General features: G+C 49.3%; 2 protein-coding genes across 2 annotated transcripts in view; one reads left to right on the forward strand and one right to left on the reverse strand.

Moving 5' to 3' along the window:
• Nucleotides 1-1622: 1622 nt before the first annotated feature.
• TCF15 (transcription factor 15) lies at nt 1623-15274 on the forward strand. Its single transcript, XM_081868156.1, has 2 exons — nt 1623-2222; nt 14677-15274. The coding sequence occupies exons 1-2, from the start codon at nt 1728-1730 to the stop codon at nt 14752-14754; spliced, it is 573 nt and encodes a 190-aa protein (XP_081724282.1). The 5' UTR covers nt 1623-1727; the 3' UTR covers nt 14755-15274.
• The window catches only part of LOC309344981 (signal-regulatory protein beta-1-like), a 134900-nt gene continuing 124480 nt past the window's right edge, over nt 7275-17694 (reverse strand). The window contains exon 6 of the mRNA XM_081867965.1: nt 7275-7301. The gene's annotated coding sequence lies outside the window, so the exon portion shown is untranslated. The remainder of the gene's footprint in view (nt 7302-17694) is intronic.

Genomic DNA, 17694 nt, shown 5'->3' on the forward strand with positions numbered 1-17694 from the left:
CTGTTCCGATGGCACGACAAACCAGTAGTTTCCTATCTGCTGCAGCCTTCCTCCATCTTCGCAGCCGTTCTAACATACTGCTTGTTATTATCCGCCTGTTCTGCCGTTGAGGACTTCTTGGATCATTCTTCATCTGGCTCCTTCCCTTTGACCTTACCACCTTGGGTGACCCTGCTGGGAGTACGAGATTCCCGACGGCTTCGCTCACAAGGGTCATAGGAACATGCAAGCCCACTCACCACGACAAGGTGATGATCCAGCGAGTGGGCAAATTTTAAAAAATGTAGTATAAACACTGACAACTGGGAAACACTGGCCTGCGAGCACTCCAGTTGGAGAACAGCCTTTACCAAAGGTGTCATGGGCTTTGAAGACACTCGAACTCAGGACGCAAGGTGCTAAGAGGAAGGCACGCTTGGCAAATCCACACCGTGATCAACTCCTGCCCGGAAACCTATGTCCCCACTGTGGAAGGACGTGTGGATCCAGAATTGGCCTCCACAATCACTTACGGACTCACTGTTAAAACTGTCAAAACAAAATAAAAAAATTCCTTCCAGTAGCACCTTAAAGACCAACTAAGTTAGTTCTTGGTATGAGCTTTCGTGTGCATGCACACTTCTTCAGATACCAAAGTGTGCATGCACACGAAAGCTCATACCAAGAACTAACTTAGTTGGTCTTTAAGGTGCTACTGGAAGGAATTTTTTTATTTTGTTTTGACTATGGCAGACCAACACGGCTACCTATCTGTGTTAAAACTGTGTTTATGGAAGACAATCTTACTCAGCTACCAGGGATTGCCAAAGAAAGAAAAGAACACTTCTTCAGATACAGTCATACCTCGGGTTGAATATGCTTCATGTTGAGCACGTTTGAGTTGCGCTCCACGGCAACGGAGCGCGTTACTTCCAGGTTTCACCGCTCGCACATGCGCAGATGCTCAAACTGACGTCACGTGTATGCACAGAAGCGGCGAAACGCGATGCATCCGTGTGCAGATGTGGCGTCGCTAGTTACATTTGCTTCTGGATGTGAATGGGGCTCCGGAATGGATCCCGTTCGTATCCAGAGGTACCACTGTTCACAGATACAGCACAAACTGTTAGCAATACAGGACGTAGCATTTTACATTGAAATACAGGACACATATGTGTGTTTTTGTATGCAATGTTTGGGAGGAAATAAGACGGCAAATAACAAATAACAAACTAAATATTGATGTATGTAATTTTTATTTCTTAATTATATTTAGTGGTAGTATGGCTGTATTGTTTTTTGTAACATAAAATCATTCAATAAAAATTATTTATAAAAAAAAGAAGAAAGAAATACAGAACACTCCGGTATTATAACAGGACGGGTGGCAACCTTCTGCGCAAACACTGGCGGTGGATGCGACGCAGCGGCACATCCCCTTTGCCCGGCCAGAGGGCTCCCGAAACCGGATCAGACCCATCTTCCCATTGGCCAGGCCGGCGAGAGGTGCTCCGCTCCCCGCGCTGCGATTGGCCGGCGCGCATTCCACCGTGGCCGCTGGCCTCCGCCCTGCGCCTTTTATAGCTATATCTAGACGGCGCCTTGGCGAGCCCCGCAGAGCGCGGCTCCGGGACGCGCGGCGAGAGTTTCCCCGCGTCGGACGCGCCTCCGCGGGGCTCGGGCCGCGCGCCGCGCCCGTGGCAGAGAAGCAGCGGCTCTCCTTTCCTCCCACCCCCGACGGCGCGGCCATGGCGTTCGCGCTGCTGCGCCCGGTGGCGGCGCGCGTCCTGTACCCGGAGCTGCGCCTGCTGTCGGAGGAGGACGACGCCTCGGAGGACGACGAGGAGGCGCGCAGCGGAGGCAGCAGCGACGCGTCGGAGCGCTCCTTCGGCTGCTGCCCGGCGGCTGCCCGGCCGTCCGGCGGGCCGGTGGTGGTGGTGAAGCAGCGGCAGGCGGCCAACGCGCGCGAGCGGGACCGGACGCAGAGCGTGAACACCGCCTTCACGGCGCTGCGCACCCTCATCCCCACCGAGCCGGTGGACAGAAAACTCTCCAAGATCGAGACGCTGCGCCTGGCGTCCAGCTACATCGCGCACCTGGCCAACGTGCTGCTCCTGGCCGACGGCGCCGACGACGGGCAGCCCTGCTTCCGCGCCCTGTGCGGGGCCAAGGGAGACGTGATGGAGCCGGGCAAGCAGCCGCGCAGCATCTGCACCTTCTGCCTCAGCAACCAGAGGAAGGGGGTGAGTCCTGCCGCCCGAGGGGGCTGCGGCTGCGGGAGTCCAGGATAGCTTAGAAGCGCTCAGCCCTCGGGTCCCTAATCCTTCATCTGGAAGCATGGGCATAGCCAGGATTTTTGTTGGGGGGGGGGGGAGAGACTTGCTGGAGGGGCAGAACCGACCCGATGGGTCAGTTAAGTACAGTGGTACCTCGGGTTACATACACTTCAGGTTGCAGACTCCGCTAACCCACAAATAGTACCTCAGGTGAAGACCTTTGCTTCAGGATGAGAACAGAAATCTTGCTCTGGCGGCACAGTGGCAGCAGTAGGCCCCATTAACTAAAGTGGTAAAGGTAAAGGGACCCCTGACCATTAGGTCCAGTTGTGGCCGACTCTGGGGTTGTGGCGCTCATCTCGCTTTATTGGACGAGGGAGCCGGCGTACAGCTTCTGGGTCATGTGGCCAGCATGACTAAGCCGCTTCTGGCGAACCAGAGCAGCGCAGGGAAACACCGTTTACCTTCCCGCCGGAGTGGTACCTATTTATCTACTTGCACTTTGAGGTGCTTTTGAACTGCTAGGTTGGCAGGAGCAGGGACCGAGCAACGGGAGCTCACCCCGTCGTGGGGATTCGAACAGCCAACCTTCTGATCAACAAGTCCTGGGCTCTGTGGTTTAACCCACAGCACCCTCAGGTTAAGAACAGTTTCAGGTTAAGAATGGACCTCCGGAACAAATTAAGTTCTTAACACGAGGTACCACTGTATTTCTATTGCCCCCTTCCTTGGCTACACCCATGCCTGGAAACAATTACTCAGCAGCACTCTGTGCATGCTTAGAGGCATGCTTTGTTTGGCAATCATGGCCCCTGTTGCAAGGCAGGGGCCTGGCATTCAGAAGCAACTCCCCAGGGTGGGGAGGTTTATAAAAGCCCTCATTTCCCAGCGGGCTAGCGCTAGCAGATCGTTCCCTTATACACAGATCAGTTTTGCTTCTCCTGGGAAAACCCTAGGTGGGAGGTAGGCGATCACCTCCTCCTATCAGCTAAGGGGATTCCAGTCAGGCCAGCAGAGTTGGTTCTTCATTTGATGTGTTTGTATATCCCTGTGCTTTTTATAGACTGCGACAAACAGTGCTTGACTCCAAACCCTCTGTTCAGGGCCAGAGCTAAGACTTGAATCAAATGTGATAGTAATAATAATAATAATAATAATAATAACAAACAACTTTTATTTATATGTCACCTTCCCCTGCTGAAGTCGGGCTCAGGGCGGCTAACATCAAATATATAACATTGGTATAAAATCAAGCAATAATTAAATTACTTCCTAGAAACAGGTCAGAATCAAATTAAAGTCTAATTAGATGGCTTCCCGTAGGGTTAGGGTTGGGAACAGTAAGTGCTCATCAGGAGAGAGTGTCTCTGGACATGCGCAGAATGGTTTTCTCTTACTGTTTAAGCAGGGGTGTACACCTGCACTCACCAGGTTGGGGGAAAAGGTTGGAATTCCTGGCTTCTCCAAAGGCTTCAGTGCGGAAACTTCCAATGCTAGAAGTTTGTGCAGATGGGTATAGTGAGGTTGGAAGATGGTGGCTAGCCCTTAGTTCATCGATGAACAAGTCTAGGTCCTGACCTAACACCAGCCCTCTACAATTATTTTTATTGACTGCATTTATACCCCAGCTTTGGCTCCTCCTCAAGCGTGGCATACATCTCCCCTCTCTTCATTTAATCTCCACATCAACCCTGTGAAGTAGGTTAGACTGAGGGGCCATCACTGGCCGAAGGTCACCCAGTGAAAGTCCATAGCAGAGGTTGTAATTGAACACTCTAATCACAAACCTCTAGGATAGCAAGGCACAGAGTTAGTTCTGAGTGTTTGCACATACCACCTGTTTTCCATCTACTTCCTGCATCTCCCCACTGCAAAATAGTGATTGGAGGGCTGCAGTCAGACATGGGTTCCATCTCTACTGGGCTGGCCCTCCTGGACCCGGCCCACTCTTCTGACAGTGGGGAGATGAGGAGGCTTTGGCCTTCATAACTTGATGGTGGGCCACTTGCATAAAACAGGATCCCAGAGTTGAATGATCTTTGGTCTGATCCATCTGGGCAGTTTTTTGTTTTTCGAGGTAGTTAGTGCAGCCAACACATCCTCAAAATATTTGAACCTCCTACAGACAATCAATTGGCACAGCATTCATCCTGATTTGCTTATATCATCAGGGGTCAGCAAAGGTTTTCAGCAGGGGGCTGGTCCACTGTCCCTCAGACCTTTTGGGGGCCCGGACTATATTTTGGGGCAAAAAATGAATTAATTCCTGTGTCCCACAAATAACCCAGAGATGCAATTTAAATAAAAGCACACATTCTACTCTAAAAACACCAAGCAGGGCCCACAAATAACCCAGAGGTGCATTTTAAATAAAAGCACATATTCTACTCATGTAAAAACACAGATTCCTGGACCGTCTGCAGGCCAGATTTAGAAGGCGATTGGGCCGGATCTGGCCCCCAGGCCTTAGTTTGCCTACCCATGGCTTATATGGTGGTTAGGGTGCACCCAGTATTTATTGAGCACTCATCCTGTTCTGCTTGGTGGGGCGGGGTGTCTCCACATCTTCCCATTCAGGCACTCCACACTTTTCGATCCACTTTCCAAGTGCTTGTTTCAAAAGTGGTTTTGTTGTGCCAGGGCAACAGAACCATTAAACCCATTTTATTTGTGCACACCTGAAATTCTGGTGTACAAAACAGACGGTCTGGAGGCATCGCCAGTCCGAGCTGCATTTCCTTGTAGGAGGCGTTGGTTAGATCAGGCATGGTTCCCTGTTTTTCCCCTGAAAACCCAGTTTTCAAATTACACTGAATATATATGTTTCAATGGAGATACTGAAATAAAACACCAAGAAGATGCACAGTGGCAGACAAAAATCCATTTCAGCTGCTCAGCCTTTTCCAGATCACTTTGTTTTCTCAGTTGTCAATGGAGAAAGTGATAACATTCAGTTCCTGAAGAGATAGCCTGGTTCCAAATAATGTTTTTTTGCATTTGCTTTAGGGACCCTTGTTGTTGTTCTTTGTCCTGATTTAGTATAAGGCTGCTTCCAATATTCCTTTATAAGGTTGCTTGCAAGCTGGGGTTAGTTTGGGTTTATATATATATAGAGAGAGAGAGCGCGCAAACTGTGGCTCAGCACTGCCATGGCTTGGGCTGTTGCATCACCCACAGAGTCTACTGCTTGTGGAATGGCAACCAGGAGGTCTTTGGGCAGACAGAGGTAGAAGGAAGAATAATAAACCATGGGTGGCTTGTGTGTGTCTGATGCAGAACAAGCAATAGTCTATAGCTAGAACAAACCATGGACTATTGTTATGTCTGAACCAGCCTATATATTCAGTAATGGTTGTGGGGAGCCAGCATATCGTCACCATTGGGCGAGGGTGACCTTTAGCATTATGGAGGGCCAAAGGTTCTCCACCCCTGATCTAGGGGCTGCCCATTGATTCTGGTGGGGTTGGTATCCTATTATGAAAACTGGGGCTTGCCCCTTGATCTCCATCGTGACGATGACATGGGGAGGAAGGGGTCATTCTGTTCTTGCAGAGTTGCCTAAAAATTCCTGTTTAATGTCTGCAGGTCATTTTTACACTGATGCTCTTTTGCACCAGCAAACATTTCACGCTTGCATCGCCCAAGGGGACTGAAGGATTTGCACCAACGCATGAGCCTCAGAGCATCTTTTATGAACAAGCTTTTGCTGTCCTTCCTCTTCTGAAACCTTGTAGGCTCTTCTGGCCGCAGAGGCTACAGACTTCGCTAATCGTCTTCCCCAACCTTGTGCCCTCCAAATAATAGGATCGTAGAGTTCGAAAGGACCCAAAGCGTTAGCTCGCAGCTCTCCGCTCGCAGTGGAACTGAAAATTCTGTCCGGTTTTATGTAATCAAATTGTACTTACACATTCAAGCGCCTTTTCAAGTTTTGCTCGTGAAATCTGACTTAGTTGGAGAACTTTTAAAATACATAAACTTGCCTTCAGATGTCTTTTAAAAATAAGATAGCTGCTTATTTCCTTGACATTTGATGGGAGGGCGTTCCACAGGGCAGGCACCACCACCGAGAAGGCCCTCTGCCTGGTTCCTTGTAACCTCACTTCCCCCAGTGAGGGAACTACCAGAAGGCCCTCGGAGCTGGACCTCAGTGTCTGGGCTGGACGATGGGGGTAGAGATGCTCCTTCAGGTATACTGGGCTGAGGCCGTTTAAAGGTCAGCACCAACACTTTGAATTGTGCCCAGAAACGTCCTGGGAGCCAATGTAGGTCTTTCAGGACCAGTGTTATGTGGTCTCAGTGGCCGTTCCCAGTCACCAGTCTAGCTGCCGTATTCTGGATTAGTTGTAGTTTCCGGGTCACCTTCAAAGGTAGCCCCACGTAGAGCGCATTGCAGTAGTCCAAGATAACCAGAGCATGCACCACTCTGGCCAGACAGTGCGCAGGCAGGGAGGGTCTCAGCAGACTAGGCAATTCCATGCTAACTGGATCCTCTGTGGCAGAATGGGGCTGTGCGACTGGCTGTTCACCAGAAAGTTGGTGGTCTGAGGCCACCCAGGAACAGCTGTGGGCAGAATTCCTGCATTGCAAGGGATTGGACTAGATGAGGGGTCCTCATTCTGTGATTCTATTTCAAGCTGCATTTGCAGCATCCTGTGTTCCTTATCGGTGTTCCTAGATGTTAACAGCACCTCTAACAGCAGGTCAGCTTCGCAGTGAGACTGATTGTGTCTCTGGGTAGTCTAGCCTCGGTAATCAGGACGCATGTATCATCTCCCCATCTTTGGGTCTTTGCAGCACTTTAACAGACTGTCAAGGGAATTCAACACGACATTTTCACAACATGACATTCAGCTGAATTTTACAACCAAAATGTAGAATCCAGCAGCAGGAATAAAATCATATTGAACATTCCTGCACTGCTGGGGTTTAGACTAGATCAGGCATAGGCTAACTCGGCCCTCCAGATGTTTTGGGACTACAACTCCCATCATCCATAGCTAACAGGGCCAGTGGTCAGGGATGATGGGAACTGTAGTCCCAAAACATCTGGAGGGCCGGGTTTGCCTATGCCTGGACTAGATGATTCCTCATAGTCGCTTCCAATGCTACAATTCTGTGATTAGCAGCTCCATTCAGTAGCTTCTAATTATTTGAAGAGCACATGGGTTTTATGTATAATGCCTAGTCTAGCATCTCTGGTTGCAGGGAAAGACATCTGGTGGTCAGCAAACAGACAACTGTATTGATTTTCGAAGAGCAATGTTCTGCTCCAAATATTAAGCAGTCTTCACCAATCCAGTGCCCTCCAGATGTTCTGCAACTGCAACTCTTCCCCTGCCACCATGGCCAATGATCAAAGATAATGGGATCTGGAGTGTGAAGCAACTTCACAGGTTGTTGGAAGGAGAGGGGGGAATGTTGGCAGGATGACTGCGGTGTGTGGGTTTTGTCCTTCAAGCCATGGTAGTTTCAACTTCCAAAAATGGAGATGATGATGATGAGGGGAGCCCAGGATATGCTTGTGTTTTGTTTTGTTTTGAAAAACTGGCTCGATCGAAAAGTTTTCTTTTCTTTCTAAGTGCTGGGAAGGAGTGCGACCTTTTTGGGAGCTGGCTGTCATTCCAGACTCGCTCCGGCTTCCGGCTATTCCCCAGCTGGTGATGACATCATGACCTTCGCCATGGCAACCTTCTGTGAGGACATAAGCAAGACTCCTGGCAGGGAGAGGCAGGAAGGGCGACGCTCCAGGTCCCATGCCCCCTTCTGCCAAAATGGCCATTGCTCTTAGTCCCTTAAGGTCTGGGCGCATCTCCTCCCGCACGTCACATGCTGGATCATGCTGGCTATGTGCTTTCTCCAACCAGAGATGGCAACCCGGCTGCCCCATTGCACCTTGCTGAAAGGTGGGAGAGACGGTAGATCAGCTTGCATGAGTTTTGCGTGCAGAAGATCCCGGGTTCAGTCCCTGCGATCTCCAGGCACAGCTGAGAATGACCCCTGCCTGGAACCCTGGAGGGTCTCTGCCAGTTGCTGTGGGCAGTACTGAGCTTTGTGGAGCCAGGAGGCCAGACTAAGAGTGCAAAGCAGATTCCCAGGTTTCATCGGGTGTTCAATGAAGGCGGTGAAGGTCCTGTGTGAGTGTCTGGAGGAGGTTGGGGGATGGATGGTGACTTATGGATTGAGGCTGAATCCTGACAAGACAGAAGTATTGTTCTTGGGGGACAGGGGGTGGGCAGGTGTGGGGGACTCCCTGGTCCTGAATGGGGCAACTGTGTCCCTGAAGGACCAGGTGCGCAGCCTGGGAGTCATTTTGGACTCACAGCTGTCCATGGAGGCACAGGTCAATTCTGTGTCCAGGGCAGCTGTTTACCAGCTCCATCTGGTACGCAGGATGAGACCCTACCTGCCCGCAGACTGTCTCACCAGAGGGGTACATGCTCTAGTTATCTACTACTGTAGTAGTTACCGTATCTACTACTGCAATGCACTCTGCATGGGGCTGCCTTTGAAGGTGACCCGGAAACTACAACTAATCCAGAGAAGCAAAGCTTCAGGGAACCAGGCAGAGGGCCTTCTTGGTAGTGGTGCCTGCCCTGTGGAATGCCCTCCCACTAGATGTCAAAGAGATAAACAACTACCTGACATTCAGAAGACATCTGAAGGCAGCCCAGTTCAGGGAAGTTTTTAATGTATGACATTTTAGTGTATTTTTGGTCTGTGTTGGAAATCACCCTGAGTGGCTGGGAAAACCCAGCCAGATGGGGGGGGGGTAGAAATAATAAATTATTATTATTATTATTATTATTATTATTATTATTATTATTATTGCTTCCCCTGCAAAAGCCTCTCCTCTCAAGTTTGAAAAGCAAAGGCGTTCGCTCTTTCCGTTTCTCTATTTAAGGCTGGGAAAATGAGAAGCCTGAAAATTCATTTCTCTATACTGTATTTCTGCTCCACTTTGCAAGTCCTTGTCACCGGAGTTTAAAGCCCTCTTGAAAATTTGTCAGCATCAATTGGAAGGGACCATGAGGAAAATCTGGTTCAAGTGCAGGAATCTTTTGCCCAGTGTGGGGCTTAAGCCCACGACACTGAGATGGGCCATTGACGTGATCTAGCAAGGTCTTGCATTCTTATTCTTACTGGGAGGCAGAAGGGGAAGGTGAGGCAGAAGCAAGGTTGTCGCTCTGCAAGCACACAAGTGGAGCCAACTTCCCTCCAGCAAATCTGCACTGGGCAAACCTCACCCCAGCTTCACCCCTACCCCTTACCCTCCTGGTGATCAGCAGTGACACAACTGGCAACTGACAACAGCAGTGACTGTTGGTGCACCAACACACTGTCTGCAGCTGGGCTGATCCAGAATCATTGGTTGTTCCAGTATGTGTGTGTTTGTGTGTGTGAAGGCATTATTCCAAACAGCGCTTTGCATGGCCCACTAAGAAAGATAATAGCACAATAAAATTCAAAACAGAAGCAACTGCACAGTTACTCACAATGTAATTAAAGCTGGAGGTGTAAATGATTATCACACTTTGGAAAACCTGGTATTACTGGGTCAAGATCATCATTTCCTGTTGCATTAAACTTAAATTCAACAGAACTGATGAACTTGACCCAGTGGTACCAGGTTTCCCAAAGTCTAATAGTCTTGCCCACCTCTTGCCCCCTTGTCTTTTGAAGGCCCCATAAGTAATCCACACCCCCCCAGGAGGCAGTACTTTGGGAGCAGATGCCCTAGAGAATTCTGGAACATGGGTGTTGTTAGAGGATGGCCCACGGTGACTGAACCTTGTGTCTTTCACACCGGGCTTTAGAAAGCGTTATTTTCGCTTCGCTTACAGTGCTGGTGAGACCCCCAGCTACTTGCCGTCGTAATTTGCCCAGAGATATCTCTACGCTTTAAGTAACACACATACCCTGAGCCCTTTCAATACCTAGTAATGACCCTGTTCTGAGACCAGTGGCAGGATTCGGGTTCTCAAACGTCAGCAGCACCCTGTGTGGCACTAAAATTTGGTGACCCCCGCCTCTTGCGCTTTGTTCTGCGGCATTGCAGTGGGGGCCGCTGCGGCCAAACCGGGCACGCCACCCTAAAACCGCCTCTGCCAAGGCATTCGGATCGCATGAGCGCTGGCTGCTGGGCTGAGATGTCACCTTGAAAGGAATCAAATGGTGCATTGCAGGAAAAGGTTCAGCCTGGAGAACACGGTGCCTTTCAAGCCAGCTAGGCTGCCATGAATGACTTTGGGGTGCCAAGTGGCAAAAGGCTTAAACTAGCCTGGCAAAGCCTCACCCACCAAGACTGAACTCTCTGCTCCCCAGTTGGTGTTGTTGTTTAGTCGTTTAGTCGTGTCCGACTCTTCGTGACCCCATGGACCAGAGGAAGAGTTTGGATTTGATATCCCGCCTTTCACTCCCTTTAAGGAGTCTCCAAGCGGCTAACATTCTCCTTTCCCTTCCTCCCCCACAACAAACACTCTGTGAGGTGAGTGGGGCTGAGAGACTTCAGAGAAGTGTGACTGGCCCAAGGCCACCCAGCAGCTGCATGTGGAGGAGCGGAGACGCGAACCCGGTTCCCCAGATTACGAGACTGCCGCTCTTAACCACTACACCACACTGGCTCTCCGTCATGCCAGGCACTCCTGTCTTCCACTGCCTCCCGTAGTTTGGTCAAACTCATGCTGGTAGCTTCGAGAACACCGTCCAACCATCTCATCCTCTGTTGTCCTCTTCTCCTTGTGCCCTCCATCTTTCCCAACATCAGGGTCTTTTCCAGGGAGTCTTCTCTTCTCATGAGGTGGCCAAAGTATTGGAGCCTTAGCTTCAGGATCTGTCCTTCCAGTGAGCACTCAGGGCTGATTTCCTTCAGAATGGATAGGTTTCATCTTCTTGCAGTCCATGGGACTCTCAAGAGTCTCCTCCAGCACCAGAATTCAAAAGCATCAATTCTTCAGCGATCAGCCTTCTTTATGGTCCAGCTTTCAGTTCCATACATCACTACTGGGAAAACCATAGCTTTAACTATACGGACTTTTGTTGGCAAGGTGATGTCTCTACTTTTTAAGATGCTGCCTGGGTTTGCCCCAGTTGGTGAGTGGAGAGTTAATCCTGATCTCTGCAGGATTGTAGAGTGACAGCAACTGGTGGGCAGGTAGATGTGGTTTGAGAGGTGGGAATGGTCTCACCAGCTAGTGGTCAGCAACCCCTGCCGCAGATAATTATCTTTGCATGCATTGGTTTGTAATTAGCTTTTTTCTTTCTTTCTTTTTTTCATAAACGAAAGGAAATATTGCTAGGGGTGGTGGGGAGGGAGTTGTCACAGTACCAATCTGGATTGTCCCAAAACGTGACCCCTACTCAGAGTTCATTAGTTGAAAACGTCTTTGGCAGTGCAACATGCAGCTTAGGGCTATGCCTGCAGGATGGTGAGCCTTAGCCCTGGTGGGGGGGCAGGTGTACCCCCCCAGGCATCTCTGACTTGCCCCCAGGACTCTCCCCAGGTCACAGCCGCCCCCTTTACCATCCCCGTTTTGCCCCATCCCCAAGTGCTTTTCGCTTGCCTAAAAAGATGCTACGTCTTGCTTGCCTGGAAAGAGGACAGTGAGGGTTGTGCAAACGTGACGCCGCTTCTGTACAAAAGGCATTGATTGCCCTGCCCTCTTTGGCCCCCGGAACGTTACACAGATGGGAAGGTGGCCCTCCATCTAGATTATCCTCCACCAGGGCCAGGGCCTTCTCAGTGATGGCTCCGACCTGGTGGAATGCTCTGTCCCATGAGACGAGGGCCCTGCAGGATTTAACCTCCTTCTGCAGGGCCTGTAAGACAGAGCTATTCTGCCTGGCTTTCAATTTGAACTTAGCCTGATCTTTTATTCCCCTTCCTTCCCCCCCCTCCCCATTTTATGAAGATTATCCTCTCTGGGATCCCACAGCTAATTCTCCCCTGGTCTCCTCGCTGGCCCAAATGGGACTAATTTAGCCAGCTAGCCCTGGTGATCATCTAATGTTTATTGGATGGATTTCCCCCCTAAATTGATTTTTGATTGTATTGTTATTTACACTTTATACTATATTTTATGCTGGGTTTTTTTGTAGCATCAATTAAGTGTTTTAAATTTGTTGTCAGCCACCCTGACCCCGGTTTCCTGAACTGGGAAGGGCAGGGTATAAATAAAAATGTATTATTATTATTATTATTATTATTATTATTATTATTATTATTATCTGAAAAGAGTCCCCCACTCTGGCGTAGTGACTAAGAAGCAGTGGCGTAGCGTGGGGGGTGCAGGGGGGGGCGGCTGCACCGGGCGCAACATCTGGGGGTTAGGGTTAGGGATAGGGTTAGGGGGCGCAAATCCACGGGTTAGGGGGCGCAAATTACTTGCCTTGCCCCGGGTGCTGACAACCCACGCTACGCCACTGCTAAGAAGCTGAGGTTCAAATGGGGGAGCCCGCTGCAATTTCAGGCTTGTGAGTCCACCGGGTGAGTGAGTGACTTCCGGGCCCCCCCAGCATGCATCTACCTTGGGGGGTTGTTGTGACTGTTGCAAGATAATGCAGGTGAATTGCTTTACAGTGGTACCTCGCAAGACGAATGCCTCGAAAGACGAAAAACTCGCAAAACGAAAGGGTTTTTCGTTTTTTGAGTTGCTTCGCAAGACGGATTTCCCCATGGGCTTGCTTCGCAAGACGAAAACGTCTTGCAAGTTTGTTTCCTTTGTCTTGCAAGTTTGTTTCCTTTTTCTTAAAACCGTGCATTCACTTCGAGGAGCAACTCATAGCACGCGGTGTGGTAGCCTTTTTTGAGGTTTTTGAAGACTTTGGTGATTTTTGAAGCTTTTCCGAAGTCCGTGCATCACAAGACGAAAAAAAATCGCAAGACGAAAAAACTCGCGGAACGAATTAATTTCGTCTTGCGAGGCACCACTGTACTTGCTACATTTCTGCTTCCTCTCCAGGGAGCTCAATGTGGCATGCATGGTTCTTCTCTCTCCCCCCCCCCCCCGGCCATTTAATCCGCACCACAACCCTGTGAGGTAGGTTAGGTTGAAGGGCAGTGAATGTCCCCCCCCCCCGTCACTACCCATTGAGCTTCATGGCAGAGTGGGGGTGCAAACCCTGGTCTTCCACAGCTCCTAGTCTAGCACTCTAACTGAAACTGTTAGAAACTGAAATATAGAAGCTAATCGCCAAATAGCACCTTAGGTTACGGATGCCACAATGGAATGTTTCCCGTTTCCCCCATTTTTCCCTGATGAGATTTATTGCTATTATTATTATTTTCATTTCTATACAGCTTTGAATTTTAAGGGAAAAAATATTCATTGCTGTTTACCTTAAAACATAACACAAAACAATCGAGAAACAACAAGCTTCAAGGAAAATATTTCAGATCCTTCTCTAAATGACAATTTGCTTTACCGATATTTATTTATATGGAACTCCTATTTGGGGACTTCCCTGGCTTTTTCCTGGCCCATGCAGGACCAGTCTGGATAGTTAGCCTTGGTGAAGACTTGACATTTTCATCCCCAAAAAAGTTTTTGATTTGAGTTTCCACTGAAATGAGGATGTATTTTAATGTTTTGATGTTGTATTTTAATCTTATTTTTAAGTTGTATTTCAATCAATTGTTTTTATATTGGGTGTTAGCTGCCCTGAGCCCGTTCTTGGCTGGGGAGGGGGGGGTATAAATAACAACAACAACAACAACAAGAAGAATAATAGTAATTAGCCTACTTCATTTATGTAGCTGCCACAGAGCAGAAGGACTCTAGGAAGGCAGTGTTGTGTTGTGGTTAGAGTGTCAGACTTGGACCTGGGAGATTAGGGTCTTCACCTACCTCACAGGGTTGTCATAGGGATTAATTAAAGAGAGAGGTGAACCATGTACTCTTTGGAGGAAAAGGCAGGGTATCAATGCAATAAATAAGCTTTTCCGCTGACCTGCTTAAGAAAGCTAGAAAGGCCAGCCAAATGTCAGTCACTAACCTGGCATCCAGAAATCTCCATGTGGTCATGATTGGGCCCATGCCAGTCGCAAAACGTGTCCGGGGAATTTCTTTTTTTATATATAAATTTTTATTAGTTTTTTAACATCTCATTTTCAACAGTAATTAAACATACTTTTACATCTTATTCAATTTTTTTGGACTTCCACCAGTCCTGTTTGAAAATTTTCCAATCTAATCTCTTAGTATCCATTTCTTATTTTCCCTATTACATTTCAAACCCATAACCAATATCTCTATCTCTTTCTACTTTGTGACACTTCGTATATTTCTCCTTACAAAACTTCTTGTAGTCCTTACTAGCGTAATTTGGTGCCTGGGGAATTCCTAGCACTGACTCCAACCACTGCACCCCACAGCCTTGGGCAGGTCTGGCACTGCTTTCAATGCTTTCTCTTCCTTCCTTCCAGGGCATCCGCCGGGATCTGGGCGGGGGCAACTGCCTGAAGGCAAGAGGCGTGGGCCACCTGAAGGTGCTGCGGAGATGAGACGAAGCAGAGACAACCGCCTGTCTGAGAAGCCAAGGTGGGCTTGACGCCTGGGGCGGCTTGAGTTGGATGTTCCTGACTGGGGCAAGAGGGTAGGGTGACTGGAACCAGGGTGGGCTTGGTGCTGGCGGGTGACAATCTCCAAGACGACGGGGAAGATGGCCCTGCGGACTCGGGGGAGACGGGAGAGGGTGGGAACGAAACCCCCCCCCAACCGAGCTGCGGCGCAACGAGGGATTGTGGTTTGCCAAGGAGAGACGCGACAAGCCATTCCTTGGACTTCCGCCCAGATCCAGGAGGAGTCACTCCGCCACCGGTGCTTTTCCAGTAGGGGAGAGGGCACGAGAACTTAGTGGATCCCGGGGGGTGGCAGGGGCTCCTGAGACCTCTAGCCTACTTTCGAACGGACAACACTGAAACAGAGCTTTATCCAAGATGATTGCTGGTCCGTATGATCGCTGTCGGTAGTTGTTGTTATTTCCTCATTCAGCGGGGCTCGAAAATAAAGTTATTTTTCACATCCTCGGGTGACTCTCTGTTTGCTGCTGCGTCCCAGAGTCTTCCTTTATTCTCAGAGGCTCATCCCACTAAGGAGAGCTTGGCTTGGCCCCCATCCCACTTACTAATAAAAATGAAATGGTTCTCAATAAAATAAAGCAAAACTAAAGAGCAGAATGAACTGAAGCCGCAGCAAGCTGGAAGCAGCGTAAGGTTGGGCGTTATCAGGGAACAGATTTCCGTAATGTTTCTAGCTGAGAACAATTCCAAAAGGGGTGTGTGTGTGAAATCGTAGAACTACAGGGCTACAGGACTATGGCGGACATCTAGCTCAATTCCCTGCAATGCAGGAATCTTTTGCCCAACGTGGGGCTCAAACCCACGAATCGGAGATTGAGAGTCTATTGCTCTACAGACCGAGACTCTGAAGCTCCACGTGATTCGAGCCTCAGGCTTACGAACTGAGCTATTTGATCCACATCTTCAACATTTATCCAAGCCTAACTTGCATATTAAAGGGACGCGGGTGGCGCTGTGGTCTAAACCACAGAGCCTAGGGCTTGCTGATCAGAAGGTCAGCAGTTCGAATCCCTGCGGCAGGGTGAGTTCCCGTTGTTCAGTCCCTGCTCCTGCCAACCTAGCAGTTCAAAAGCACCTCAAAGTGCAAGTAGATAAATAGGTGCCACTCTGGCGGGAAGGTAAACGGCGTTTCCATGCGCTGTTCTGGTTCGCCAGAAGCGGCTTAGTCATGCTGGCCACATGACTCGGAAGCTGTACGCTGGCTCCCTTGGCCAGTAAAGCGAGATGAACGCCGCAACCCCAGAGTCAGTCACGACTGGACCTAATGGTCAGGGGTCCCTTTACCTTTACCTTTTAACTTGCATATTACCTTCACGTTATAAGGTGTTAAATACCATTGATATAGGGCTTTTAAGTAGTCCTTTAAAGGTAAAGGGACCCCTGACCATTAGGTCCAGTTGCAAACAACTCTGGGTTTGCGGCGCTCATCTCGCTTTAAAGGCTGAGGGAGCCGGCGATTGTCCACAGTTTTTCCGGGTCATGTGGTTAGCATGACTAAGCCGCTTCTGGCACAACACCATGGCAGAAACCAGAGCACACGGAAACGCCGTTTACCTTCCCGCCAGAGTGGTACCTATTTATCTACTTGCACTTTGATGTGCTTTCAAACTGCTAGGTTGGCAGGAGCTGGGACCGAACAATGGGAGCTCACCCCGTCGCGGGGATTTGAACTGCCGACCTTTCAATCGGCAAGCCCAAGCTGCACAGTGGTTTAACCCACAGCGCCACCCGCATCCCATAGTAGTCCTTTAGGTCTGATGAAATTCTGTTACGGTGGAAGTCATCCTGATTTTTTAAATAAAACTCACAGAAGTGAACCTTTGCAGCAGCTGATCCTTATGTTGACAGGTCGCACCGAGAACTCAGCCAAATTTGCACACTGTGTCCCCTGGATTCAGGTGCAAAACTTGCAGTGGGGGACACCACTGGAAACTCGCAACATGGGAAGGAGCATGTCTGATTTATCTGGTCTGGGAAAGGTGAAGGGTGTTGAGGGTGACTCTGTGGCCCTGGATGACTCAGAGGCTGTCCAGCCCAGCTGTGGAGACAGGAAGCTTGGGATTCATTTCCTAATAGGCCTGCACGATTCCCTTTTATAGACAGGAGCCTTCGTTGCCCAGCTTAAAGACCTTCCCTTCCCAGTCTCTTAAATAGGTCTTTGCCACAAGCAAGCTGCTTGGAGGTGCTCAGCAGAGCCAGCTTTGGAGGGTCAGGGACTGGCAGGAACCCCTGGCGTAGCCAAAGGGAGGGGGTGCTGCCCCACCAGCACTGCTGCACCCACAAAAGTTAGAGAAAGCCCATGAGAAGACAAGCTGCTCCAGGTTCTTGCTGTGCTCAGGGACCCCTGAACTACAGTTGCTGGTCAGGATGGGGTTAATCGGCTGCTGGATTTGCTTTGCTGTGAATCATGATGAGGTTTTGCTCAAGTTAAAGTTCCTTTTTTTCTTGCATGGCCTCTCTGGGGTTCTTTTAGGGCTGCCAGCCAATTAAAGGATATTCAGCTTATTTTTGTTTGCTTGCTTGCTTGTTTATGCTGCTCTTCATCTGTTGACCTCAAGGCAGTTCAGACCATGAAAATGCAAGATAAAAAACACAAAATACATGACAAACCAATAATCCTCCCTCCCTCAACACATTTTAAAGGGTATTGGATGTTAATCAGCTCAAGAAAGTCCTGATTGAAGAGAAACATTCTTTTTGCATTTCAAAGCTGTATAATGAAGGTGCCAGCCGAACCTCCCTGGAAAGAGCATTCCACAAACAGGGAGCCACTGCAGAAAAGGCCCCGTTCTCGTGTTGCCACCCTCCAGACCGCTGATCCTCCAATGAAGGAGACTCTACCCCCTTTCTGATCAACTAAAG

Source organism: Podarcis erhardii (genome assembly GCF_964252035.2).
Source record: "Podarcis erhardii genome assembly, chromosome: 6".
Lineage (NCBI taxonomy): Eukaryota > Metazoa > Chordata > Lepidosauria > Squamata > Lacertidae > Podarcis > Podarcis erhardii.

Coding starts and splice junctions, on each gene's coding strand:
- TCF15 (XM_081868156.1), top strand. CDS start 1,728: ATGGCGTTCGCGCTGCTGCGCCCGGTGGCGGCGCGCGTCCTGTACCCG. Junction 2,223..14,676: donor TCAGCAACCAGAGGAAGGGG/GTGAGTCCTGCC, acceptor CCTTCCTTCCAG/GGCATCCGCCGGGATCTGGG.